Source organism: Sinocyclocheilus rhinocerous, unplaced genomic scaffold, assembly GCF_001515625.1.
Source record: "Sinocyclocheilus rhinocerous isolate Xijiao unplaced genomic scaffold, SAMN03320098_v1.1 scaffold2810, whole genome shotgun sequence".
NCBI classification, from domain to species: Eukaryota; Metazoa; Chordata; class Actinopteri; order Cypriniformes; family Cyprinidae; genus Sinocyclocheilus; species Sinocyclocheilus rhinocerous.
The window spans coordinates 201,388-218,400 of NW_015626406.1; the positions used below are offsets into that span (position 1 = coordinate 201,388).

The 17,013-nt window shown below is 36.5% G+C and overlaps 1 protein-coding gene across 1 annotated transcript in view; it reads left to right on the forward strand.

Annotated features, from left to right (window-relative positions):
• The window catches only part of jarid2a (jumonji and AT-rich interaction domain containing 2a), a 42,327-nt gene that overhangs the window by 15,005 nt on the left and 10,309 nt on the right, over positions 1-17,013 (forward strand). The window contains exons 3-7 of the mRNA XM_016520796.1: positions 1,753-1,897; positions 3,728-3,894; positions 10,134-10,304; positions 12,839-13,002; positions 15,737-16,727. Of these exons, the coding sequence (XP_016376282.1) occupies positions 1,753-1,897; positions 3,728-3,894; positions 10,134-10,304; positions 12,839-13,002; positions 15,737-16,727 (1,638 nt within the window). The remainder of the gene's footprint in view (positions 1-1,752; positions 1,898-3,727; positions 3,895-10,133; positions 10,305-12,838; positions 13,003-15,736; positions 16,728-17,013) is intronic.

Sequence of the window (17,013 nt, forward strand, 5' to 3'; positions counted from 1 at the left end):
TAGTGGCAAAGAATGAATTTGCATTTTCATTCAGACCAACGCGAAAAGACCAACAAGTGGGCAGGCAATATGCTAAAGTTTCATGTTGACGTCAACATGAGATGGCTTGGGACTCGTTTTAAAAACGACTCGTTTCAATGATTCAGAGTCAACTCATTCTTTTGAGAGACAATAACATTGTACACGGTGCACTTTCAGATTTAAAACTTTGCAGGATGTTTTCATTCACTTAGAGCTGTCTTACACATTGCCTGAAAGGTAATTTTCAAAAATCCATAATAGGGGCACTTTAATTTACTCACCCTCATGTCGTTCCAAACCTGTAAGACCTTCGTTCATCTTTGGAACACAAATTAAGATATTTTTGATTAAATCCAAGAGCTCTCTGACCCTCCCATAGACAGCAAGGGTACTACCACAATCAAGGCACAGAAACATAGTAAGGACACCATTCAAATAGTCCATGTGACATCAGTGGTTCAACTTTAATTTTACAAAGCTACGAAAATACTTTTTGTGTGCAAAGAAAGCAAAAATAACAAATTTATTTAACAATTCTTCTCCTCCGCATCACCCTGAAATCATTTTGGAGAGTACTACGACGCATGCGTCGACTTGAATAAAGTCGCTATTTTTGTTTTCTTTGTGCACAAAAAGTATTCTCGTAGCTTCATAAAATTATAGTTGAACCCATGATGTAGTGCTGGGCGGTATGACCAAAAATTCACGGTACATGACGGTATTTTTTTTCATGCATGACCGGGTGTTAACCATATTTTCTACTGATTGAGAGAGGAAATACTGCAGTATATTGACTTAGAATGCCCTATTTTACTGTCATGATGAGTGAATATTGTCAAAAAAAAACGCTAAATAGTGACTAAACACGACCCCTTTTAATACATGTTAACCAGGAGTCACTCTCATTTATAATCGCGGCATCGTCTGATAAAATCAACATGCATCTACACTAAAGAGCAGCTATGTGCTAAAGTCGCGCTTGTGTGTGTGTGTGAGACGCGGGAGCTGATGGCAGGGGGCGGTGGGTATTTGTGGCGGTCAATGTGGATATTGTGGATGAGCTCTTCGGTCATCACGTTCTATTAGTTCTACAGCTTCAGTTTCGGAACTTTCACGCTTAGTAACATACAGTTGTTCCCTCACCACAGTGCGGCAGTGAAAAGGGACCCCTTTCAAACAGTGTCGCATTCCGAACGTTGTTTAAGTGACATATACCGGTATTGCCCTAGTAAAAAATTACTATATTTAAAATACATTTATTTTAGCAGATGTTATGTGTTGCAGGTTATTTTTATTAAGTACATAAATATATAAATGTATTTGCAGTATACTTAGCAAGAAATACATTTATTTCAAATACAATTTTTCACTATGGCATACATGCTGATAGAGCCATTTTTATTCTCAGTTTTGTATAATGGTGAAGAAGATAGACAATAACTCATGCACGTGTTATATTTTTAGTTAATAGACTAAATGTTTATTTTTGAGACCTCATGAGACCTCATGAACTCATGACTGAATGATTAGAAAAATCCTGTTTCAAGCTTCTTCATTTCAGTGGCCTTGAAGTGTTGCTGTGGGTGCTATGCCGATTAAATTTATTTTTCACATGTGAACATATCAATGTCTTAGCAATGTAAAAAAAAAAAGAACAGAGCAAATAATTTTCTTCTGTATTTATGTGTATATGGCTATTGCTTAAACTTGAACCACCCCTTCTTTTCCCAGGCTCCTTTGCAAATGGTCATTTGAATGGTTCGGGACCTAAAGCTGGGCTGTTCGCTGGAAGCTGTAAGTCAGACCGGACACAGCATGCAGTTCAGAGCAAAGACTGCAGCCATGAGTACTCAAAAGAGGGGCCTGTCAAAAAGAGGTGAGTTTAATAAGACTTTTCTGTGTGAGATTTCCAGCACAGTGTATTGTGGCATTATAGCATGTCATTCAAAATTACCGCATGGGTAAAATGTCGTTTTATGGATGAATATATCTTAAATTGCTTAAATTAGGTGGGAAAATAACAGATCTATAACTGTAGTTGCCAAAAAGATACAGTATGAAGTTACTGTACATTCTAGGCTAGTCCATACTGTTCACCAGCAAAACATCAAATCATGGAAGTCTTGCTTTTTAAACCTGGTGGGGACATCCAAGCATCAAAACATAACATACTGTGCTGTTGGCCAATTAAAAATGACTTACATAGTCAGACTTTTTGCTGGTCCTTACTACATTTCTGTGCGTTGATTGTGGTAGTACCCTCGCTGACTATGGAGGGTCAGAGAGCTCTTGGATTTAATCAAAAATATCTTAATTTGTGTTGTGAAGATGAACAAAGGTCTTGCGAGGTTTGGAAAAACATGAGGGTGAATAGGCTAATTATTGACAGAATTTTCATTTTTACGTGAACTATTCTTTTAAAATAAAATGTATAGTTAATCATTTGATATTATTAATCAATTTAACTTATAAATGTAATATTATTTATTATTATTGTATATATTATTTCTTTATATTTATTATATATATTTATATATATTGAGACCTCATGAGACCTCATGAACTCATGACTGAATGATTAGAAAAATCCTGTTTCAAGCTTCTTCATTTCAGTGGCCTTGAAGTGTTGCTGTGGGTGCTATGCCGATTAAATTTATTTTTCACATGTGAACATATCAATGTCTTAGCAATGTAAAAAAAAAAAGAACAGAGCAAATAATTTTCTTCTGTATTTATGTGTATATGGCTATTGCTTAAACTTGAACCACCCCTTCTTTTCCCAGGCTCCTTTGCAAATGGTCATTTGAATGGTTCGGGACCTAAAGCTGGGCTGTTCGCTGGAAGCTGTAAGTCAGACCGGACACAGCATGCAGTTCAGAGCAAAGACTGCAGCCATGAGTACTCAAAAGAGGGGCCTGTCAAAAAGAGGTGAGTTTAATAAGACTTTTCTGTGTGAGATTTCCAGCACAGTGTATTGTGGCATTATAGCATGTCATTCAAAATTACCGCATGGGTAAAATGTCGTTTTATGGATGAATATATCTTAAATTGCTTAAATTAGGTGGGAAAATAACAGATCTATAACTGTAGTTGCCAAAAAGATACAGTATGAAGTTACTGTACATTCTAGGCTAGTCCATACTGTTCACCAGCAAAACATCAAATCATGGAAGTCTTGCTTTTTAAACCTGGTGGGGACATCCAAGCATCAAAACATAACATACTGTGCTGTTGGCCAATTAAAAATGACTTACATAGTCAGACTTTTTGCTGAGCTTTTGTATATCAGACCAAACTGCTTCCCTCTGCAGGTCTCCTATACGGTTAGTTAACATCTCTTTTCCTACCAAAGGATGTTTCTGTCTTTTTTCCTTATATGGATTCCAAAAATCTGGTTTGTGAACTAGTTTTTTAGCCTCATTAAAACAGGAGCCGTTAAATGAAAGAGACCAAAAAATTCTAACTTGATAAATCTGTCATCATTTATTCTCATTTTACTCAAAACCCACATGACTTTCTTTAGTGTAACATAAAAGGGAAGAGGAAAGGATTCATTGAAATTGCTTGGAAAAGTTTGACTAGTAAAAGCTTTCAAAATTGCTTGATGAATAAATGAAGGATGGAAAGATGCGTAAATAATGACAGAATTTTCATTTCTAGGAGAACTAATCCCTTCATTTCCCAAATTCTCTGTTTCTCATACCAGGCCAAGACTGCAGGCTCAGAGGAAGTTTGCTCAGTCTCATCCCTGTTCTCCCAATGCCACCCCGCTGAAAATGCTGGAGGCCATGCCCCCGAGCCCAGCCATGCTCAACCATCTCACAAGACGCAAACCCAAAACCGAAGACTTCCTTACCTTCCTCTGCCTAAGAGGTGGGTCTGCTCTCTGTCTGTCTTCATTTTCTCATTCTATCAACTCTTAAAATGTTTACAGGCTCCCTAAGTCTTCTCCTCTGGGCAGCACACATTCACCTCTCACATGGGAGTCACGGTTATTGCTACTGTCTTGTGTGTGCCGCTGTTATTTATTTTGTGTCTTGGCTGATCTCACACAGTGTAAGTTTTCAATTCAGCTTTCACCCTTCCAGTAAGCAAGTCAAAGGTGACAATGGCAAAGCAAAAGCTCCTGAAGATGAGGAATTTCTTCTTGTTCATTGGAGTTATACTATTCAAGGTTAATTAATTGGAAATTAAATTGAGATTCATCTCTATACATGCAGGTTTCTTTTGTTTGTTTGTTTGTTTGTTTGTTTTAAATATAAAATTCCATTGACTGGACAAGCATATTAGTGGTGTGTCGATCCAAACATCAGTTAAACAAACTGAATATTTCAAGTCAGCTTGATGTAGTTGGGTTGCATATGAATGTTGTAAATATTATGAGAGAGAGCATCACTGAATCTGTTTACATGCACAGCAGAACATTAATCAATGTGATAACTGACACAAAATAACACTTAACTAACTAAACTAAAATTACAACTATTAAAATGTTTGCATTAATTAAAATAAAGCTAAAATAAAATTTAAATGATCATATTTTAATTTTAAATTGAAAAAACTAAATGAAAATTAGAAATGATGCCTTGGCAACTAACTGAAGTAAAATAATTAAATAGAAGTACTAAAATGACTAAAATTAAAACTGAAATGAAAATGAATGAAAACTAACTAGAAATATAATAGCACATAAAAATTGCTTAAAACTAAAATGGAAATAAAACTGAAAATATAAAAATATAAATATAAAAGCTAATTCTAAATATTAATAAATACTATAATAGTATATAAATAGCTATAAAATAACACTGGTTTTGACATTAAAGCATAAACAGATGATGACATGTGCACATTCAATAAGTCACCAGAAATTTGAACAATTAAAACGTTTACTATTACCAGATAAAAGAATGCAGTTTAAGGTGTTTGCAATACCTTGGGGGGACAGAACACAAGTAATTAAGCATAATTGGTGTAAATTTGTGCATATAAAAACAGTGCTAACATCACCAGAGTCTGGATTGGTGACAGCTATACATTCTGCTGCAGTTCTTCATCATATTTTTCTTCTCCACTTTTCTGGCAGAACAAACATGGACGACACAAATTGAGTTAACTTTATACTTTCGCTTATTCTCTCTCCCTTCCCACTCACATTTCCCAGGCTACTTTGAAATGGAACTTTCTCCATCTCTCTTCTTTCTCACACACACGGCTGTGTAAAGACAGGGAACAGACTGACTGAATTTGCCATGGACTCTTGGCTGAGGGCAAAGTGGGTTAATGGATTTTCAAACATTAAGAATGTAAATGAGAACATATTTTCCCAGTCTCCATTCCTCCCCTTCATCATATCCAACCTCTTTTCATTATTGGGTTAGAGCTGAGAGCGAACGTAAATGTGAGCGTGGCATTGTGGATCAGTTTATGGATTTTTAAAATATAACCTGAGCTTGTAGTGTCACATAAGTCAAGGCTGATTTAATCGATGCCATAACTCGGGTGCACTGGCGGCTGGTGCTTCTCATGAGCAAGGATGTCACTTATCAGTGTAAAATCTTTCATTCATTCATTCATTCATTCATTGTCTGCTTCTAAAAGCTGCTTTTTAAACTTCTACTAAACAGTGAAATTACTTAATGAAAAATCATTCAAAACTGTCTTTGTATTGTTTATTTTACTAATGACTTTAACTAACTGCATCTCTGTCTCTAAACACTCAGTCATATATGACGGTCATATATTATATATATTTACACTACCATTCAAAAGTTTGGGGTCAATAAGATTTATTTTTTGAAATGCATTAATATTTTTACCTTGCAAGGAAATATTAAATTGATCAAAAGTGACTGTAGAGAGATTTACAATGTTACAAAAGGTTTCTATTTAAAATAAATGCTGTTCTTGTGAACTGTTTTCATCAAAAAATCCTGAAGAAAGTGTATCCTCTTTTCCACAAAAATATTTAAAAACAAAATCAGCATATTAGAATGATTTCTGATGGACCATGTGACACTGAAGACTGCAGTAAAAGCTGCTGAAAACTCAGCGTTATCATCACAGGAATAATTTAATTTTTACAATATTTTACAATAGAAAATAATTATTTTAATTAAATAGTAATAATATTTCACAAAATTACTGTTTTTACTGTAGTTTAATCAAATGCAGCTTTGGTGAGCATAAAAGATTTATTTCACAAACTTTAAAGGGGTCATATGATGCAATTTCATTTTTTCCTTTCTCTTTGGAAAACTTTTGAATGGTAGTAATAAATTCATCTACATTATATTACTACTGTTATACTACTTTATATATTATACTCCTAATTTGGGTGCCAGCATCGTTCAATATTCAATATTCAATATCGCATTTTATTTAGTTGTGCCATTTTAACCTGTTTCTCTCTCTCTTTTTTCTCCTTCTCTTTCTCTCTTACTCTCATTCTCCATCAGCCCATAAGGGACAGATGTAAAAACAGATTCAGATTCATGCACAAAAATTCTCAAAGGCATGATTCCCTTCGAGGAAGAATTGAAATGAGAGGACGTCATGAGATGATGTTCCGACTCTTTCCAAAAAGAATAGGATACTTAGACAAATGCAGACCTCTTTCCTGCAGATAGCGAAATATGCATATCATGTTAATGAATGAAAGTGAGAGTTGAATACTTTATCACAGCAAATGATCGGCTGTATTACTGCAGAGTAGTAATTGGGAGATGAAAATCATGTTCATTAATATTCGCTCTGAAATGGCTCTTCAAAACCTCTGGCTTTATCAGAGAGGAATCGAAGAATCATTCAGTCGCCTCTTGAGATGTGAACAATAGCCAATAGCTCAAAGCCCCCAGGAGCCCTTATTAAAGCCCTTGATGATAGAGGACTGGCCTAAAGAGCCTTGCTCCGTAATCTAGGGGGCCCAGAGATCCTTTCATTCAACATTCAGCTGGGCTCTCAGTTCACCTGGAAATTATACATAGTCGTTTCACATAGTTCATTTCTATTGACCTCAAATAATGGCAGATATGACCAGGTTGCGATATAAATTTAACACTCTATTGGTTATTGTGGTTGGAGAAGTGGATTGATTCAAAAGCAGTCGGGCCACTTCTCCTCTCTATTTCTCTCTCAGCAGTCTGTCCTGTTCCCCACCCCCTCCTCAGGCGCACGTATACACTCTCTCACGCATGCACACACAATCACATGCTACAGCACATGTGAGCACCACGGACCCAGTGACTCTGGTGCAGATAAATGGCTATTGAGGGAATGTGGAATAAAGCTTGTGAACAGGCTCTCCATTGTGAGCACTGAACCCTTCAGTGAGGATCAGTAGCACATGAGATGAGCGCTGGACTGGACCACTCTGCCGTCCCATTTAACAGCTCTCTCTCTCACAGTGCTGGGACGGTGAAGTTAAACAGGATATGGAGCTTTGCACAGTATGCAAATGCTCAACAAGAGTTTTAGGAAGTTATCTTCTTATTGTTGTGCTCCAAGAGAGAATGCCTATGCAAAACACAGAACACAGAAACTTCTTAAATCTGATTGATTAATGATTTTTTTTATTTGCTCACCATTTTGTTTCAAACCTTTGACTTTTTTTCTGCAGAACGCAAAATATATTTTGATTAATTTTTCTCCTATACAATGAATGTCAGTGGGGTCCAGTGTTGTTTTGTAAAATAGAAACTGAAATCAATTATTTTAAATTGTTTTATTTAAGTGTACACTGCCATTTAACGATTCAGTGTCTGTAGGCTATTTTCGTTTTTTTTTTTTAATAAGATGTGCTAACTAATAGGGGTGGGGGAAAAATTGATTCACATATGAATCGCGATTCAGTCTTCTAGCAATTCGCATCGATTCACAAATTTCAAAAATCGATTTTCTAGTTAATATAATAATAAACATAACATGATGTTGTAGGAACAAAAAAGGCGGAACTCAACTGCGAGAGCGGTGTAATTTCAATGCCCCGCTTATTAATAGCGCCTCCCTGATGCCCGCAATTTATATACAGTATAATTACCCAACAATATAATTGCGAGAGAAAGCATTGAAATATATTTTCCTCCCATCTCGTATTTATTCCCTTTAGGAGTTCCGTAGTACACGTAATTTCCTTTCCAAACACGGTATTCGGATTCGGGCACATCCCGAATGGGGTAGTGTAAAATATTTTTGGCTTAATAGTTAATGGGAAACACTGATTTCTTAAGTCAGGATTACCCATATATAGACTGGTGTGTTTTTGCTTTTGAAGTCCAGTATGCACAAATTTTTTTTTATGAAAAATCATGAATCGTGATTAAAAAAAAAAAAAAAACGTGAATCGATTATTAATCAAATCGTGACCCCAAGAATCGATAAAAATTGAATCGTGAGGTACCGAAATATTCCCACCGCTACTAAAGCTGTATTTATTTGATTAAAAATACAGTAATTTTCTAAGTATTGAGATTTAAAAAAATATGTTTTCTATTTTAATACATTTTAAAGTTTTTAAAAAAATTTTTTTAATTATTTTAATATGTTCCTTGAGGTTTACTTATAATGTTAATAAAGTTTTTGCACCAAAAAAAACAAATAAATATGTGAAAAAATTATTATTTTCAACCCTCATTCTGACCCTCTGTCTAAAACTACTTGTTTTAAGAGGGGATCCTTTAAGGCTTGTCAGTAATCGGCCATTATTAGGATTGGCTAATGTCATTGCATAGGAAACGGTATCAACGGTATGGTATCTGTACAAAGACGCGAACGAGCTGTTTGAACCAAACGCTCAAAGCGAACGTTCTTTCACTCCATTTGTCCTATTGACGACAGACTCGGGTGCACTGACTGTGTCAGAAAGAGAACGCACATCTGTATACTGTATCCAGTGTAGACAAGCAAGTGGCAGTGATTGTAATTTCTTTTTTCTTTTGACACGACGCGACACTTGCATTCAGCGTAATCAAGAATCAGCCGTTAAGCGACTGAACACCAGTGAACGTCAGATGAGATGTCAGGGCATATGTCAGTAAAAATGAATTTTCCTGTCCGGTCAGCCGTTATACTGTGCACATGCTCTTCAATTGCATGCACAAATATTGTGGTGCGCGCTGTAGCCTGTGTCATTTCGTATTAAAGCGCGAATGAAACTACGAGCATGAGTGTCAGATCCGTGTCACCTTCAGCAGCTGCAGCTCTTAAAGTAATAGCAGCCAAATAACCCAGCTGCTATGATGTCTGTTAATTAAAGAACAAAAGAAAAGAGAGGAAATCAATAACCTTTGTAGCTTTAAAGATTCATCTATATTTAATTTAGAATTTAGTGTTTGATAACTTTATTCAATTTCTGTATATTTCCTACTTGCTGAAGGGCACAGAATATGATTATATGATTCATAATGGGTTTATGTGAAGATTGTTTTAAGTTCACTTAAATTAGAAGTTATTTTTTAAAAAGTCTAATAAATGTTGATAGTTCTCAATTATACTGTAATGTTGAGTGGCTATAGTCAGTGGTTAAATATTAAATATTAGGAAAAAAGAACAATTTCCTAGAAACATCAGTAGTATTGGTATCAGTGATACTCACCTTCAGTCATAAAAAAGATGCCATTAAACAAATAATAAAATTATAATGCCTTTATGTTGTTTCTACATTCATTTGAAGATTGAATGTGAAATTATTGCAATATAAAATGATATTTAAAAACTTTAATGTTAGGGGGTAAATCGAGATCGAATCAAAATTAATTTCAGGAAAAATGTGTGATTATAAATGTTTATATTGACCTCATACATGTAGAGTATGAATGGTGGTTTAGGACAAAAAAAAACATTATTTTTTTCAAAATATCTTCTTTTATGTTCCACAGACGTCATAAAGGGTTGGAACAACATAAGTAAATGATGACAGAATTTATATTTTTGGTGAACTATCTCTTCAAGGGTAATCAGGTTTCTTACAAAGCAAGATATGTGAAGACTTAATCTGTGTTCATCTCAGCTGGTAGTCATTACTTCTGTTCTGTTCTCTATTTCTAACTCGTACTGTGTGTCTCTCTGTCTGATACTCCCTCATTTTGTCTTTACCCTCTCTCTCATTGGTTCAGGCTCTCCTGCGTTGCCCAGCAACATGGCATACTTTGGTAGTGCTAAAGATGATGAAGATGTAGATGAGGAAGAGGAAGAGGAAGAAGACAGTGTTAGCAATGCCCCTGCTTCCTGCCAGTCCACTCCACGCAAGAGCAAAGGACCCAACAAATGCATCGCCAATGGTCATGGTACTTACACTCCTCAAACACACTGAATAACCACAAACACACACACTTATTCTCATAAACTTTATCTTGCTTTGTGTTTTATAATCTTTTTTACTTAAAATAGCGATTTACAATCCATTTGACTGTGTAGTATGTGTAGTGTTCAGTGTATTATTGCACTGCCGGTAGCAGACAGGCTGGACATTTGGTTCCATTTAAGGACCCCAGTGAGGTGTGTTACAGTCCTGCCTCTTTCCACACCATACAGTTAATGAGCTGTGACTATATACAGCCCTCACTGTCAGACTGACATTTGCTCTATACCATCCATATAACACAAGGTATTTAATATCTCATATAGTATGCACACATGCAATATAATATAATATAATACAATACAATATAATATTCGAAGTTTTAAAGTCAATAAGATTTATTAAAAGAAGTTAATACTTTAAGCAAGGACATATTAAATTGATCAAAACTGACATTTATACATTTTATACAAGACATTTATAATATTACAAAAGATTTACATTTCAAATAATTGCTTTTCTTTTGAACTTTCCTTTCATCTAAGTGTCCTGAAAAAGTGTATTACAGTTTCTACAAAAATATTAACAGCACAACTGTTTTCAACATTGATAATAAAAAGAAATGTTTCTTGATCATCAGCATATTAAATCAGTATATTAGAGTGATGTATGAAGGATCATGTAACTGAAGACTGGAGTAATTGCAGCTGAAAATTCAGTTTTGCAATTACATGAATAAATTACGTTAAATTATATTAAAATAACCTATTTTAATTTGTAATAATATTTCACCGTTTTTACTGGATTTTTTATCAATAAAATGCAGCATAAATAAATACATAAATAAATAAAACAATTTAAAATATAAATTGTTTCACATATGCTATATATTACATATTTTCATGACTATTTATGCTATATTTAGGCATACTGATTGAATTATTTTTACATTAATTTTCATATCTCTTCTTATTATTAATGATTTCACTGGTCACTGAGCGTGTTTCCTCTTTCTCTTTAGATTTCCGACATATTTATAGCTAACAGATCAAAACAGGCCAAGCTAAATTTAGCCATATAATAAAGTGATGAACGTCTTTTGAGTGCTCTCCCCATTTCTTTCAGTCTCTGGGTTTGTAACCGGACCCTAATGCCCACTCAGCAAAATCTGCAGTGTAATCTGACACCTCAGTAACCCAATACTGCTCCACATACTCAACACATGTCTGAGGGGCTTCGGACAAACTACAACCATACACCCGTCACCTCGCTGGGGTTTCGAGGTCAGATTGGACCTCGAGGATAAAACACAGTGTTTGTGTCTAAAACTGGGAACAGCTTTCAGGGTTTTTAAATTTAGATCATTCCTCTCAAATGCGCCCCATGCTTATGAGATCCTTGAACACTGACCAAGATTTTTCAGTGGAATTCTGCTGCTCTAAATTCAGCCTCTGCGCAGTGTGTTGTGTCTGTATGTGGGATATCGTGCTGAAAGGACACTCTGTGTGCTACCTAATGAAAATAGGAGTCATGTTGAGCATCCATACTTTATCTTTATAATGAAACCAGAGCCACTTCTCCTTACATACTGTACAAGACCACAGGCTAAATATGACACTTTTATGTGCGCCATTGGCTAAGCTCCAAACTGTTTGAATGATAAGTTGGTCCCTCTAGAAGCTTTCATTTACAAAAGTGACCCAAAGAGCCTTTCAATACTTGTTTAGTGTTTTACTGCTAACATTGGACTCTCTGTTCAGTTTACCATCTGTTTAGTTAATGGAAGCTCAAAACTTTGAAAACTTTGCTTCTTTTGTCCAAGTGCAATGTGGGTGGCTCTCAGGAAGAATGAAAATCTGTTATAGTAGATTGTCATGCAATATTAAGTTGTTCTTACAGTCGAAAAGCAGGAGATTAGTCTTTAACACAGCTAAAGTGAGCACTTTTAGTGGCATTCAGTCATTCGTGTTACTGGGTTTCGGTGATTTATTGATGTTAGATTGAGAGCTGTAAGCAGCTTTGCTGTTACAATATTTGAGCTTTAAAATCCCATAAATTCTAGTGTGCTAGACAAGGCCTCTATGCAGACTCTGTTAGCTGCTTGGCAGTCTTCTTTTATAAGAGCAATTTACAAGTCAAGTGCACAGAAAATGGAAAGCAGAGCAGTCAGGTACAGCAGGACTATTCAGCAGAAAGACTCAAACTTGGGTCTTTTTCCACTACAGTATTAAATCATCTGGTTTAGGTCACCTAGGAGGGAAACCATCTGGTTAAGTCAGTCAATTCAATGCCTATAACTAGAGGTGGACAGTAACGAAGTACATTTACTTGAGTACTGTACTTAAGTACATATAACCATCAGTAATTGTGCACCCATAGTGGATCCTAATATAGACAAAAAAGCATCTAAATAAATATATTTTCTTTTACTTTTAGATATTAATATACCTATATACACTAACAAAATGTGCTAAAAGACTTCTTAATATTACATCTGTTGTATGCTCTCTCCTTTACCAGTATTTAATGGACAGACACGAGCTGCTGAGGAACACAAGAGCAGTTTAAGGGCCAGAGGGAAAGACGGGGTCCATGGGAAGGAGAAGAATTCTGTAGCATCAGCTAGGACCTCCACTACACACAATCTGCGACCCAACAGGGCTGTACGAGAACAAAAACAACAGGTATGGCTGGATTTATGTTTTGTTTAGTGTTGTGCTGCATTGCTTTTTGTTTTGCATAGCGTTGCTTTCTGTTTTGATTTGTGCTGCATTGCTTTTTGTTTTATGTTGCGTTTCTTTCGGTTTTGTTTTGTGCTGCATTGCCTTTTGTTTTGTGTTGCGTTGCTTTCTGTTTTGTTTTGCGCTGTATTTTGTTTTGTGTTTTGCGTTGCTTTCTGTTTTGTTTTGTTTTTTGTACAGAATTGTTTTCTCATGATCCAAACTTAATTTTCTTGTGATCTCAAAATAAAGTTTTCTCCTAATCTTGAATTAATTTTTGCATGAGAAAAATAAGTATTGCTCATCATTTCTCGGGTCAACTGCAAACCATTTAATCAGCATCTGTCAAACATCAATCGAAAATTGACCACATGTTCAGAAATTGAGATCACTATAGTATTATTTTACAACAATAAAGTTGTAGCTGCCTTCCTAAGTGCATGACACTGATGTGGAAGTGGTCTGTCACTGACAGACATATACTGTAGCTATTTGAGCTTAAGTGAGTCCCTGATGAACGGGAAATTGGATTTGCTCATCTATGATGCAGCAGGATATACATTATATTTCCTTTAGAAATGGCTTTTGTTACCTCCAGACTGAGAAATACAAGAGAAAATCATTTTCAAGTTGAAATTTTGAGAAAATGAGTTTTGCTATGTCAAGATCACAAGAAAATAAAGTTGTGGAAAGCTGTGAGAAAAAAAGCATTGTCTCTTAGGGATTCACAGATGTATAAATGTTGAAGATAAAATGAATTTCAGAAAGATTCTGATTTTATGGAGGTTTTTGAATTATTTATAACCTAAAATCCTACTTCTTAGTAAGAACTGCTAAGCCAGTTTACAGTAGCATATTTCATAATCTAGACTCTATTATTACAGTGAGATTTATTTTTATATGCTGGTATTTGTTGCTGTTATACACCACAATATACGCTTAGCTGCTCTCAGAGTGACCTTTACTATAACTGAATGATGAATAATTGAAAAGCAAAAAAAAATTCCGCTTTGCTTTCAAGAAATACTGTGTGCCATCTTTACACGCAGCATTAGCTATTAGAACATTATATTCCAGTGCACACAGTGTCATTTGCCTCCATATTACTGTCTGCTAATTCAGTCAGTACAGAACAGTGGGATAATAGAGACTATGTAGGACCCATTTGTGAGTGTTCATCAAAATTTCCTCCCCTTCTGCCAGAACGTCCTATGGGCTCAGAGCAGCATACGGTTAGCTTTACCCTATCCCTACTATCCTGCAGCAGGCCTATAGCAACACATGATGTCATCTCCTCCACCCAACCCCCCCCCATCTCCACACACAGTCAAATCCAGTGGAGTGTGCAAGTACCACATACTCGGGACTGTGTCCAATTTTTGTAAACATGAACTGTGTCTGCATGTGGTGGACCATTTGTATATCTGTTGTGGTTTCTGTCAAGAACTTTGGTTTTGCAGACAAATTAATCGTCTCCCATCCCCCATCGCATGCAGATGGAACAATCATACTACATGGCTCAGGTCACGTGCGTGAGCTCCCTAAAGAATGAAAGAACAGCTCCACTGAGCCCCCTAGTGGAAGAATATGGTCATTCTGAGGGAATAATTGGAGGTTGCTGTTATGCATTACATTTGAAGAAGTTATGTTTGCTTCTTCTTGACAACAACACTCTCAGCCCTTGCCTTTAAATCACATGTCATCAGTAAAAAGAGAGCAAACACCAAACTTATGTTGTAGCACTGCAGAACCACAGTGGGTACTGCAGCTCAGACAGGATCATAGTTTTGAATTTCCAAGGAATGCATGGACTGATAAAATTGATTGAATTTGATTTAAGTTGCTTTGGATAAGTGTCAAATGCATAAAATTAGGGCCAATGACATGTTTTTTTTAGTTTTTAACATATATAAAAAAAAAATCAATTTATACTTATACTTGAATACACCTCCTCCGTCATGAGAATGTTTTTAATTTCTTTTTCTTTTGGTTTTAATTTAATTTGGTATATTTTAATTAATAAATAGGAGAAAAGCATTATTACAGATATTTTTGTAAAGAAAAAATTGTAAGTAGTTTTCCATACTCTTCTATTATTTTTAATTAAATTATTAATATTAAAATAATTCTTAAAAGAATTTAAGATCATAATAAATACTTTATTAAAACTGCTTCACTGTTTTTGTTATTGTGAGTTTATTATTATTAACATTTTTATTAATATTAAAAAAAAACATTTGTCTGCAAAATCAAGCTCATGCGGTGCAGTCAACGTCCAGAAACATAAAAAAAAAAACATAAAACAGGAAATTATGTCATAGAGTAGACCCTTGAAGACTATATTTCAAGGACACTAAGTCTCTTAAAATATCAGATAAATTGGCAAATTTAGTTCAGGTTGTAAAATCTGGTGAGCTTCTCCAAAAAGTGTGTGATGTTTATGAATTATTAACTGATTCAAATGTATAAAAATAATTATTAAAAACTGAAGAGTCAATAAACCTTTCTCGAAAATGGTATAAAGTTTTTTTTTTAAATGAAACCAACATGAATGCAAAGAATACCTTGTCACACGTTTTAAACTAGATAAAATAAAATAACATGTCACACAGCGGCTTGTATGTTGTATTTACTGTATATTCAGTTTTCTAGAGTGTAAATAAATGAAATAACACAAGTCATTTCTGTCATCCCTCAGCCCTCCAAAATGAACAGAACATCAGGAGCATCCGCTGTCAGTTCTAGGAAGACGAGAGAACTCCGTAGTCCCCCGACCAAAGCTGTGAAATACCCCAAGGGCCACGTGACTTACACCAAAGCCAGACTGCTCAAAGAGGCCAAGCTCAGCCTGAGCACACACACACGCCACACCCACACACACCCTCAGCACTCCAACTCAGGAAAAGCCCAAACCAGCCACGCCAAGATGCAAAAACAGGTGCTATCACCAGCAACCGCTGGGAGGCTGTGTGGGATGGACACTTTCCCACCCAGACGAAATGGACTGAGACAGTCAAAGAGGCAGTTGGAGTTAGCCGGGGATAGTCTGACCGGAGCAGAGGTCGAGGTTAAGAGGGTCAAAGTGCAAGTGGTTCCCTTGGAGACGCGGAGTAGGAAAGCAGCTCAGGAGACGCCGGTGAGATCGCAAATGGCAGGATCACAACGGCCCAAACGGGCCTCGGCGGGGAAGCTCATGTTCACTAAACAGATGCACTGTAAAGCCACCGCTCTGGCCAAGAACAGTCCCACTACCTCAACACGAGACATTTTGAAGCCAGCCAACTCCCCCAAAACATCAGAGACCCCCAAAACAAGCAATTCTCTAAAACAAGGCAATCCTTCTAATACGACTGAGCCCATCAACCAAGCTGAGCCTAAAGAGCGAGGCCGGCGCAGCGCGGAGGTCACGGAGGTTCCCGTTTTCTGTCCCAGCACACGCGACTTCCACGACCTGTTGACTTACATGGAGTTTGTGCGGGGGCAAGCGGAGGCGTATGGGTTGTACAGGGTTGTTCCCCCGGCGGATTGGCGTCCTGAGTGTAAGCTTAAAGAGGAGATGCGCTTCGTCTCGTACGTGCAGCATGTGCACAAGCTGGGCAGACGCTGGGGCCCAAATGTACAGCAACTGGCCTGCATCAGGAGACACCTGCGGACACAAGGCATTAATATGGAAGAGCCTCCACTTATAGGTAAGAAGTGCTGGACAGGAAAACAATGTTTTGTGGGCATAATTGACAATCAGAGACAGTGCTGGGGATGAACTAAAATTAGCAATGCTACTAACCTAGCTACTTTTTTTACGATTAATTTTTTGGCATTTTTGCCTTTATTTTGATAGGACAGTTGGTTGACAGGAAGCGAAGTGGTAGAGAGGGGGGGGGATCGGGAAAGGTCCACGAGCTGGGATTCGAACTTGGGACACCCAAAGTGCAACGGCATTATATGTCGGCGCACTGGCCACAAGGCTATTGGTGC